Genomic DNA, 12,083 nt, shown 5'->3' on the forward strand with positions numbered 1-12,083 from the left:
ATATACCGAGGCTCCAAGTGGCTCCACTTGGTCATCTCACCATCCCCTCAAAAGCAACACCCCTAAATCTAAGCCTGGGCTTACTGAAACCCTCCCTGACCGTCCTATATAAGAAGATTCTAAGTGTTGGTGGCTTGTCCAATCTGACCTGACGACATCTCCTCACCTTCGCTCCTCGTAGTGCTGTCCCTCTTAGCTACCATACACATTCCCAGGGACCCAGATCCAACCATACTAGGGTGCCCCACCCAAATACTCATACTTGGGTGAAATCTGAGGACACTGAGCATCGAAGGGCATCAGGGTACAGCCAGGGGCAGGAGATACGTGGAGCAGGTGGATGATTAGAAGCCTGACAGGAGACTGAGGGAGGGGGCAATGCTCGACTCCCTGGAATAAGGGCTTGTATGTATGTTTCCTGGTGCTGGATGGTAGCAGCTTCTCCCTCTCCTCCCACTGCTATTGCCGAGAAAACCTGTCCAGTAGCCCAACAAGGACGCCCACTTGTGTCCCCATCCCCAGACTGAACCAGGTCACATTCTCACACAAAGGAGTCGCTGAGACCATCTACATAACACTCCCCTAATCCCCACTGTCCAGCCCATCCAGGCCTACTAGCCTCTCCAACTAGTAGCTTACTGGTCTGACAGCGAAGCTCTGCAAACAGGCCAATTCTCCGGGTCAGATTTCTGATGAATTGATGTTCAAGGACCATCTGAATTTCCATCTCCTCCCAAAGCCTCCTCCCCTACTGTTCCGGCCCCTACTAATTCTCCTCCCTTCTGATTACTCAAAACTCAGCGGCCGACAAGTTTAACATTTCCTGACTACAGGCACATGTGGAAGTCATATGTCTCCCCAGAGCAACAGTGAGACTTAAAGGACGTGGAATCACCCATATTCCCACCCAGGGGCCACACGTTAAGTGAAAAAGGTGACAAAGGAGAGAGAAAGAATTGATTATCCATTTCCATATACTCCTCCCCACGTTCCTTGAATCCTCTCCACCCTTGAGTCCTGATTCAAACGGTCCTTCTTCATAAAGAAATCCTGGGTCTCTCCCCCACCGCAGAAAGCAGAGCCGGCTCTTCCTCTCTGAAGGCCCACATTCTACCTGCTCCATTTTATGACAGATTGCTAACTCCATCCCTTATGATGCACATGTCCTTGGGCTCTCTGAGCCTGTTTCCTCAACTATAAAGTCAGGAAAATAGTACCCTCCTCATGGGATAGTCATGGGATTTACAGAGGATAGTGTCTAAAGTGATCAGTACAGAGCAAATATTAAGTAATCAATAAAGGATAGCTAATCTTATCCTTTATTATAATACACAGCCTCAGCCTTTCCCCTTAAAAATATGGACATGCCTTATTATATGTATAGGGAATAAAATTCTTAAAGCTAGAAGCCATATATCCCAGCAGAGCTTAGTACAATGCCTTAGCCATAAGCACAACATAAGTTACTCATGAAATAAATTATTTAAAGCAGTGATTATCAGAAAACCTGATTAAGAAGGTGTGAGTCATCTAAAATAATCCCCCACCATTTAAGCTTCAAGAGGTTTCAGTTCACTACAAGGTCAAGGTTGACACCTCAAAGGCATCAGCACTCCACAGGTGATGGACCTAAGGGCAGAGAACAGCAGCAGGCCCAGCTCACCGGAAGTTCCAGCCCCTGGCCTCCAAAGGCCAGGTGAAAAAGACTATCTACAGGCACCAGCTTTTCCAGAGAAAGAAAAAGAAACTTCTGTGAGGCTGTTATGTGCCAAATCCTTTCCCAAGGCCAAGCAAGCTGGAAGATCTACAAAGTGTGAGTGTTTCTTTGTTATTTGTATCATGAGGACTCACTCGAGTTATATTTGCTATAACCCCAAATAACAGCAACAACAGTCACAGCTGCCTTCTTAAAGAGCTTACTGTGAACTGGACACCATGCAGAGCGTTTTCCAATCATGCCTTCTCTTATCCTCAGAACAGTTGAGGTTGGTCCTGTTACTCACCACTTTACAAGTGAAGAAACCTGCCAGGCCACAAAGCTAGAAAACGACAGAAACAATAATTCAGTCCCAGGTCTGCCTGACTCCAGGGCCCAGACATCCCTCACAATAAAGTCTTCAGTTCCTTGATAAAGGTAGGATGTCTTTGAGAACTAGTTTCCCTGACTTTCTTGTCACTAAGTTACCAGCTCCCTAAGGTAGAAGGTCCATCTTACTCACCTTCCAGGACCTATAGCAGTCATTGGCACATTTATTTACTAAATGAGTGAATGATTCATCTTTGCTATGCAGTTTGGCCAGTAGCTGAACATATTGCTGACTCCAGGAGGTGGCCATTCCAGTTCTGAAACAAATGGGTCCCCCAACACGTAATCTCAGGCTGCCCAGATACTTCAGAACCTGGAGGAGCTCCAAAGAACACGGCCCCCAGAGCACAGCAGCTGGGTCTGACTGGGCCAAAGCAACTGTCCAGGTCTGCTGATGCCAATGCTCCAAGGAGTGGCCAGGGGCCTGAGCAGGCATGGGGAGGGAGAAACTCACAGAACCCCTTCGCTGCTTCTCAGGACCATGATAGCCCCATCAGGGCACTGAGAATGGCTACCCCTGGGACCAAGGTGGTTTATTTAGCTGGCACTTGGGCAAGACAAATAACACTACTGCCATAGATTTGTTTAATAAAAGCAAGGTGTGTGGGCATTCCAAGTAGGCTGCAGGATGAGAGGTATTAAGAGAACTGCTGAGCCCTGGCCAGTGTGGCTCAGTTGGTTGAACATCACCCTGTGTACCAGGGATCTCCAGTTTAGTTTCCAGTCAGGGCACATGCCCGGATTGCGGATTTGATCCCTGGTTGGGGTGCGTTCAGGGGGTGGCCCACAGGTATTTCTCACATCGATGTTTCTCTCTTTTCCCTCCTCTCCCTTCCTTTCTCTCTAAACCTCTAAAATCAATTAAAATATACATTTTTAAAAAGAAAGAAAACTGCTGAGAACCCCAACTGTGAGTGAAATGGCTCATCCTAGAGTAACTAATTCAGAAGCAAAATCATCTCCCACCAGCTGCCACCCAAATGCCAGGGGCATGCCTCCACCCACTAGGAGCAGCCTGTGCTATAGGGGAGCCCTGAGGCTGCGGGACAGCAGTCACCTTAAGGAGCATTTGGAATTCAATCCATCAACAGTTCATTGCACTGCACAGCCGGGGACCCTTCTGCAGGAGGTGCACGCTGACTCCTCCAGTCCAGCAGTCATTCAACACGCACATGCTGAAAGCCCAAGACCCACCACAGGTATATTCCATGCTGGGCTCCATGATAAGAGAATGGGCTCCATGATAAGAGGAGAAGCTCCAAGAATATAAAGAGATTGTAATCCAGACACTCCTGATCCCCAAAGGAGGCATAAAAGTGAGGCTGGAAAAAAGGCAGGGCTCACCACCTGGGAGTAGGTCCAGCTGGAAGGGATTCACTTAGCACCAACTTTAAGGTACTGCCTCCCTGACCGAACTACCAGGGCTAGCTAGAATTCCAGAGACCCAGAGGGCCCGGTCTGCTTTAATAGCAGGAGACTGTAAACAACCTAAGATGTTCACTACCAGGGACTGGTTAGTCAAGCCATAGTACACCCACACAATGGGGTGTCTGGGGCTTTTCAGTAACAGGAATTCGGCAGTTACATATGCAGTCATGTGAAACACTGACCAAAATAACCCATGTGAGAGGGAAGCTCTAGAATGCACACAAGTTGCTATATTTTTAAATTGTGAGCTTCCTGATGATCCTTTGGGAAACTATTCCTTCCCAATTCTAGGTTTTCCTTTTTTTGGTAATCCTATGAGTTCATTTTCTGTCACTCACAACTAAAAAGACTAATGATAATAATAGCTAACATTCCTGTGTGCCAGGCACTACTCTAAGTGCTTCATATATATTAATTCCTTTGATCCTTATGACCCTAAGAGGGACATGTTTTTACTAGACGTGTATCACGGATACACAGCTGCCTTGCTCGATGAGGCAAGGTCTGTCAGGGACCAGAGCTCAGCAGTCCTTAGGCCAATCTAAAGTGACTTCCTCCTCCATCCAGCCTAGATTTATAGTGCATTCCGTCAACAATACTGCTGTCCTTGCCTTTTCAACCTTACACCCTCCCAGACCCCCTTCCACTGTACCACCCCCAGTGCCCCACCCCCACCTCCCAGCAAATCTGGTTTAACCTTAGTTTACCTTCTCTGCTCCTACTAGGTGGGGTGTGGGAGGAATCAAGTGATCCTGCCTCTCTCCCCAAAGGGACATCTGACAATGTCTGGAGACATTTTTGGTTGACTGAAAAAAGGGTGTGTGTTATTAGTATCTAGTGGGTAGAGACCAGGGATTCCACTGAACAGCTATAATGCACAGGACAGGCCCCCACAACACAGTATATAAGGCCCAAAATATCAGCAGCACTGAAACTGAGAAGCCTTGTTCCCAAGTGTCCAGGTGGGCCCCCTCTGGTTCTCTCATTAGCCACTCCCAGACATCCTCACCTTCCTCAAACCTGCTCAGCCCCTAACACTCACTGGGGGCTGGGAATGGGGGTGTTACTGACAAACTTATTTGCGTGTGCAATCATCTTTCTCTTTCCCCAGATACTGAGAAAAACAAAAGGTGCCCGTCCTATCTGTGTCACCCCTTCTGCTCTAGCATCTCTGCAATGGCTTAAACATCGTACCTAGAATTCAGGAGAAAGTTTCCCCAAAGGAACATCAAGTAGAGAGGGGCTCACTGGTGCCTCTCTCCTTTACATCTGAATTCCCTCTGGCTACCCTCTCCCCTCCATTTCATATTCAAACACCATTTAAAAAGGGTGGGAGGCTCGTGGACAGAGGCTATACCTCCCCACAAATTAATTCTGCCTGGCCTACAAACTTCATATTTCAAAGTAGGTGTCAGCTTTTCTTTTTTAAAATGCTTTCATTATTTCCCTGGCTGGGGTGCTCATTGATTAGAGCGTTGGGATGAGCACCAAGGGGTTTGGGGTTCGATCCCTGCCCCCAGTCTGGGCATGTGAGGGAGGCAACCAATCAATGTGTCTCTCTCACATCAATGTTTCTCTCTTTCTCTCTCTCTCCCCTCCCTTCTGCCCTTCCACTCTCTCTGAAAAGCAATAGAAAAAATATCCTCTGGTGAGGATTAACAACAAAAAAATGTTTTGGTTATTGATTTTAGAAAGAGAGAAAGGGAGAGGGAGGCAGACAGGGTAAGGGTAGGAGAGGGAGAGTGAGAGAGAGCGAGAAAGGGAGAAGGGGAGAGAGAAACATGGACCTGTTGTTCCACTTATTGATGCATACATTGGTTGACTGTTGTATGTGCCCTGACCAGGGATCAAACCCACAACCTTGGCACACTGGGACAATGCTCCAACCAACTGAGCTACCCGGCCAGGGCATAGTTGCCAGCTTTTAAAAACAGAAGATTTCACATAAAAATGTAGGTCCAGCCCTATCTGAAAAAACAAAAGATGTAACAACTTTGGGACTACACAGGTCTAAAACAGCTAGAGCTGAAGAACTGCCTTGGGCAGTCACTTTCCCTCTTATCTCTTCCACCCATCAGTAGTCAATGAGCGAGTGGACCAGCAGGTCCAGTGGGTCAGCGTCTGCTGTCCTCTAATCCAGCCCACTTGATCTTTTTGCAACTCCAGCCTAAGTCTACTGTTCTCCATCGCCTCCTAATCTACTTTCTGTTCCGACCTTCCACCAGTTCCAGTCCCCACCCCCACCCCCACCCCCATGTCTGCTTCTCCTTCCGCCTTCAGGCTGCTTTTCCTATCTGCTTCTTAAATGTTGAGGTTCTCCATGCGCCCTCTGCAAGTCCTGCCCTTCTTAATATTCACAGCCTCCCTAAACAAGCTCACTGCCAATGAACTGAAGACTCCCAAGCTGACTCCAGCTCTTACCCAATCTGGGGCCGACCAACTACCTAGAGAGCATCTCTCTCACTGTGCCAAAACCACCTCAAACTCCACAATTCAAATGTCTCCTCCCTCCTAAACCAGCTGACAGGTGAAGCATATGTAAGGAACCAGTTACCCCAGCCTGAAACCTGGGATCCACCCCGTTCCTCCAGGTCTCTTGCCTCCATTCTAATGCATCAAGGCTGTTTGTGCCTGCTAATTATTTCTACTCTCCATCCCAAAACCTTTGTCCTACTTGAGCCCCAAAACACTACACCAAAGAGCTTTAAATCTCTTCCTGCTTGAAGTCTCAAGTCCCTAACCAATTCAGCTCCACATGGCTGCAGGGGATGCTTTTAACTGGTGTCCTTGATCACAAACCCTCTGGCTGGAACTCCAACGCCCCTCCCCCCACGTCACGGGATAAATTATCAACTTTCTGCTGCATACAAGCCCCTGGAAGAACTTGCCCCAACTAGCCCTGCAGCCTCTTTTCCAGACTCTTACGCCTTGCACTCCAGCAGCACCGACCTATTCGTTCACAGAATGCTCCAGCCTCCCGTCCCCCAGCTTTTGCACAAGTAGTTCCCCGTCTGAAATGTTGTTGCCTCCACTGTCCACTCAAATGCTACTTCGGCCGAGACGGTCCCCAGAAAAACAAACCAACTCCTACTACCGCCCGTTAAACAAACGCGTCCCCCTGCCCATTATAAACGAGGTGTTGTTACAGGCTTGGACCCACTAAAAACTGTCTTTGCGAGGAGGACCTGCGATAGGCACGCGTGCCCAGCACGAGCAGAGCCAGCGCACGGCGCACATCCCTCACCCTCGCTCTCCCTCTCCCTCGGCGGCCGGACACTACCTCCGCTCCCCGGGCCTGGCGGCGGGCTCACAGGAGGCGACGCTGCACACGAGCAGGCTGCCACTGGGACACCCGCACGGAGAAAAGGACTTGTTTTCACATGAAAGACGGCAGCAGAGCTCCTTCCCAGCTGCCAGGAGCGCAGGCAGCTGCGCGTCTGGCAGGACCGGGTCCCCGGGAGCCTACACGTCCCCGCCTCCGAACACGGCGCACGATGGAAGCCGCCTCCGGGTCTATGCGAGGGTGACCAGCGGCCGAAACCGGCCTCCGGCACAGTGCTGGCGCGAAAGGCTCGGCAACGTCAGCCGTTCGGTGAAGGCTTCCGCTCCGGGACCCGCCCGCGCCCGGGGACCCCGGACCCCTCGACCCAGTCCCCACCCGGCGCGCCTCAGAAGAAAGGCCGCGGGACACGGACGCCAGGCCGCACGTGGGGCGCGGGCCCGCGGCCAGGGCCGGCCGGCTACTCACTGAGCCACAGTTCCAGCGCCGCCGCCCGCCCCGGGGGCCCCTCGGCCGACGGGGCCACCGCCCCCGCCCCTGCTGCCGCCGCCGTTGCCGCCATAGCACCCGCGCAGCCGCCCGGCCCGCGGCCGCCCCAGCGCCAGGCCGCCGCCGACTGGCTCGCACCGGACGCCGACGCGGCAGGCGCGCGCCCGCGCGCCAGGGGCGGGGCCTCGGCGGACACGCCCACCAGTCGGGCCCCGCCCCCGCGCGGACGCTGGGCGGGGCTCTGCCTCCGCGAGGTCCCGGTCCCCAGCCGGGGGTCGAAGCGCGTCCAGCCCGCCTCGCAGGGCCGGGGCGCTGGGGTCCTGCAGAGCCGGCCTGCCGGGTAACACAGGACGCGCCCCCTTAGATTTGAATTTCGGATGAGGAATCGTTCTTTCAGCACTGCTATTCTGGAGGGCTTTCCTGAGCACCTTCTCTAGGGCATGCCCGCTCCCCTCCGTACCCGCTTTATTTTCTCCGGAACACACTACACTATCAACTAGATGTTTACTTATCTTGTTAAAGGATAATCCCTCCCAAAAAGTCATAGTTCTCATACATTATGAAATTAACACATGTGAAATATTTTAATTAAATGCAGAAACCAAGCTGTTATCCGTTCAAAAGATAAGTCAGACAAAGGGGCAGATATATACAGAATAAAGGAATGTTGCAACAATGCGCAGGTGGACACAAAACAAGCTGCTCTACCAGCAGTGCGGGGTGTTCATCCAGTGGACAGAACTCATTTGCATGTCTCTAGGCAAGAACTGTTTGCCTGGTTGTCAGTTACCTACAACTAAGGAGTTGTGAGACATCTCTGAGACGCGGTGGAATGGCATGCTGTCTAGACCATGCATAATTTTCCTTTGAAGCACAAATCCCCTAGACTCCATTACCTGTTTCACCCCAATAATGTAAGCCGGGACTTTGCTTTGTACACTTTCCTATACCCCCAGTGCCTAGAATGTGACCCTTGCTAGGCATCCAGGGCTTTCTGCCCTGGTGAGTTTCTGTACCTGGCCCATTTTCCCTGCTCTGCTCATTTCTAACATAGTTGGTGTTAAGGAAGTGGTTCAAGAGTTCAGGGTATCAGTTGGGTGCATGGACTTTGGTTTCAGATAGACCTGCCTTGTCACCCCTGTGGCCTTCCTATGTCCCCTCTTGTGTGCTTGCACAGCCCTTCCTGCAAAGTTCTCCTCTGCTTTCCACTTACGTTGTATGGGCCATGAACTGGCTCTCATTCCTGGATGGTGAGCTTTCAGTGATAGAGTAGGCAGTCAGACAGACCTGAGCGGAGTAGGAAGGAGAGGCCAGGTACAGGTCACCAGGGTGGCAAGCTCGGCTGCCTAGCAAGGGGCAAAACGGGGAAAACAAGTATTGCAGGTGACCTTTTGTGCCCTAGCATAAAGTTGGTCATGTGGTTCAGACCCCCCAACCTTTCCTCCCCTGGCCTGTGGTTAGTCTTGTGGTAGACCCCCTCAGAGGAGGAACTAGGGGGCCAGAGAATAGCCTCTTAGGACTCCAATACAAGCTCTTGCACAATGACTCACCTTAGGCATTAAGCCCTCAGGACAGTGAGGTTCTGACCCACGGCAAGTAATCTTAGGAACAAAACCTAGGGTCTGTTGACAGAGTTTTGGTAAAACTAGAGATAACATTTAGGCCTCAGTTGTGTTTCAGCTCCAAGCCGAGAAAAGCAGCAAAACCAAAGGAAGCTAAGTGAAGCCATGGCTGCCTCAGGACCAGCTATATTGCCTAATAACAGCCTCCCCAACGTGCCAACCAATCAGTGGAGACCACAACCATGAAAGGACACACCTGGAAAGCTGATGAATATTCTTTTGAGCACCTCCCCTGAGCCCTCCCCTAAAATCCTCACCTTTGGAAAACAGATAAAACCCCTTAAAATGAAGGACCTGGTGCACCACCGCCCCACGTGCGCCCCCAACAAGCCCAAGCCTTTTCCACCCTCTTCCTTCCCCGGGCACACTCTCTGGAGCACACAGGAGCCTTTCTCCTCGCCTTCTCCCATCTCTTTCCCCCAGGCATGTTTTCTTTGTCTTTTTTCTAAGCTCCAAGGGCCCTTTATTTGCCTCTGTAGAGTCCATGAAGCCCAGCCAGCTCCCTTCTTCTATGGCTTACTTCTACCTCTGTGACTTTCTTTTTTTAAGGAAGACCTTTTATTTACTGATTTTGGAGAAAGAGAAAGGGAGAGAAACAAGGATTTATTGTTCCACTTATTTATGTATTCATTGGTTGGCTCTTATATGGGCCCTGACCAGGGATCAAACCCACAACCTTATCATATGGGGGCAATACTCAAACCAACTGAGCTACCCAGCCAGAGCTCTGTGACTTTTTTTTTTAAATAGAGCAATGGAAGAGGATCTTTTATTCGTCACTCTGAGCAAAAATACAGAATACATTTATTACTTAACTTTCCCATAATATACCTTCGTATTTAGAGAAATAAAAAATTAGTTGTTGGGACTTGCTTTTGGAGAATGACCAATAACCTCCTTATCGATGTTTGGATATTGAACCCAGGGATCATCGCCTCTTATGTGTATTAGTCTCCGTATTTCCAGCTCCTTGAACCATAATTCAGCCTCTTCAGCTTCAATCTGAAGGCTGGCCATTGTCCATAATTTTCAGGACCACAGTAGAGAGTGCGGCAATCCATCTTGATACAGGGTGCTTGAAACATTCCCAGTGTCTGGGATACACAGCTTCTGGAACTTCTGCTAGCTCCGCTTCACCATGAACACACTCACCAGCTATGCCAATTGCTACTGGAATCTGAGTCAACATAATGTAGAATTTCAGTAAGTTCAAAAAAATTCCTGTCATAGAATCCAGGAGGTTTGATAACAAAAGGTCTTTTCCTGTGGTCTCCATTGTGTCTCACAAGAGCAATAGCCTTTGGAAAGCCAGGTGTAAGAAAGCCCGCAGCGGGCCGGGCATGGCTCAGCAGTTGAGCGTTGACTTAGGATCCGGGAGATCATGCGGTTCGATTCCCGGTCAGGGCACATGCCTGGGTTGGGGGCTTGATCCAGTCGGGGGTGTGCAGGAGGCAGCTAATCAATGACTCTCATCATTGATGTTTCTATCTTTCCCTCTCCCTTCCTCTCTCCAAAATCAATAATGATTTATCAAAAAAAGAAAAGAAAAGAAAGCCCCCACATCGAAGCATGGTCCAGTCAGGCCATCCTGAGATCTTTACTTGACTCCCTGCTGTGTGTCAAGGTCATGTGTTAGGTGCCACCATGATACCTAAGAATAAGAAAAACTTCCCGCCAGTCTTAATCTTATATCCTTTAGAGTAAAATAGACAGTAAACATGTATAAACACACTACATAACTTTATATGGTACTAAGTATTAGGAAAGAAATAAAGTAGAATATAGGCATCATGACTGAGATTCCAAATCTGGCTATAGAAAAGCGATCATTTTCGGGAAAGAGAAGACAGCAAACCCTTGATTTGATGGACTTCAGATTTAATGGACAAAATTTTGGGTCCATATGTCATGTGAAAATTAACAATGTGTTAATTTTAAAATGCTTTTAACCAAGATTTACTAATAATGAAAATAACAGATTTTTTTATTAATTCAATTATTTTTTTAAAGGCATATCAAAGTCTTTTTTGTTAACTCTCACATGAGGATATTTTATCCATTGATTTTGAGAGTGGAAGGTAGGGAGGAAAGGGGGGAGAGAGAGAGAAACATTGATATGAGACACCTTGACTGGCTGCCTTCTGCACGCCTTGACCAAGGCCAGGGATCAAACCTGCAACCCAGCCCGGCTGGGCGTGGCTCAGCGGTTGAGTGTCAACCTAGGATCCAGGCAATCCGGGTTCGATTCCCGGTCAGGGCACATGCCCAGGTTGCAGGCTACATCCCCAGTCAGGGGCATGCAGGAGGCAGCTGATCAATGACTCTCTCATCATTGATGTTTCTATCTCTTTCTCTCCCTCTTCTTTCCTCTCTCTGAAATCAATAAAGATATATTTAAAAACAAACAAACAAAAAAAACCCTGCAACCCAGGCAAATGCCCTTGACCTGGAATCAAACCTGAAACCCTTTGGTTCACAGGCCAAAGCTCTAATCACTGAGTCACACTGGCCAGGTCTTCACTGTTATTTTTAACACATTTTAGGGAATAGGCAGTATGTTGGAAAAAACACTGTAGTAATTTCACCAACATAAATATTACAGCCCTAGCCAGTTTGGCTCAGTGGTTAGGGCACTGGCCCTTGGACTGAAGGATCCCGGGTTCAATTCACAGCCAAGGGCATGTACCTCAGTTGCAGGCTCCATCCCTGGCCCCAGTTGGTGGGTCCAGGAAGCAACCAATCGATGTTTTGTCCCCCTCTCTCCCCCTCTCTGTAAAGCAATGGGAAAAAATATCCTCAGGTAAGGATTAAAAATAATAATAATAAATATTACATATCTACTATAGTCTACACATTATTATTTTTAATATATATTTTAATTATCTTTATTGATTTCAGAGAGAAGAAGGGAGAGAGAGGGAGAGAGAGAAACATCAATGATGACAGAGTCATTGATCGAGCTCAGAACCCTGTCATGTGCCCTGACCAGGAATGGAACCCAGATCGCCTGGATCCTAGGTCGACACTCGACCACTAAGCCATGCCCAGCCGGGCATCTACATATTTAAATCCAAGAGTCACCGCTCAAAAAGAATGTTCGGTGAATGATTAGCACGTCATCACACCACATCGCACGAGGTCATTGGTTCTGCTGTCAGGCATGACTTTCTGCAGCAGT

At 49.1% G+C, this 12,083-nt stretch overlaps 1 protein-coding gene and 1 pseudogene across 2 annotated transcripts in view; both read right to left on the reverse strand.

The window, feature by feature from the left end:
• The window catches only part of GGA2 (golgi associated, gamma adaptin ear containing, ARF binding protein 2), a 32,305-nt gene extending 24,949 nt beyond the window's left edge, over nt 1-7,356 (reverse strand). Inside the window, exon 1 of one of the 2 annotated variants that reach the window (XM_087815835.1) lies at nt 7,263-7,356. In XM_087815835.1, the coding sequence (XP_087671961.1) occupies nt 7,263-7,356 (94 nt within the window). Of the gene's footprint in view, nt 1-1,920; nt 2,357-7,262 lie in introns of those variants that run through there. The other variant, XM_016222678.2, reaches the window with a different exon arrangement.
• Nucleotides 7,357-9,263: 1,907 nt separating this feature from the next.
• Nucleotides 9,264-12,035, reverse strand: LOC107544740 (NADH dehydrogenase [ubiquinone] 1 beta subcomplex subunit 5, mitochondrial pseudogene; annotated as a pseudogene).
• Between the last annotated feature and the right edge of the window lie 48 nt (nt 12,036-12,083).

The sequence above is a fragment of the Miniopterus natalensis genome, chromosome 3, assembly GCF_054644295.1.
Source record: "Miniopterus natalensis isolate mMinNat1 chromosome 3, mMinNat1.hap1, whole genome shotgun sequence".
NCBI lineage: Eukaryota > Metazoa > Chordata > Mammalia > Chiroptera > Miniopteridae > Miniopterus > Miniopterus natalensis.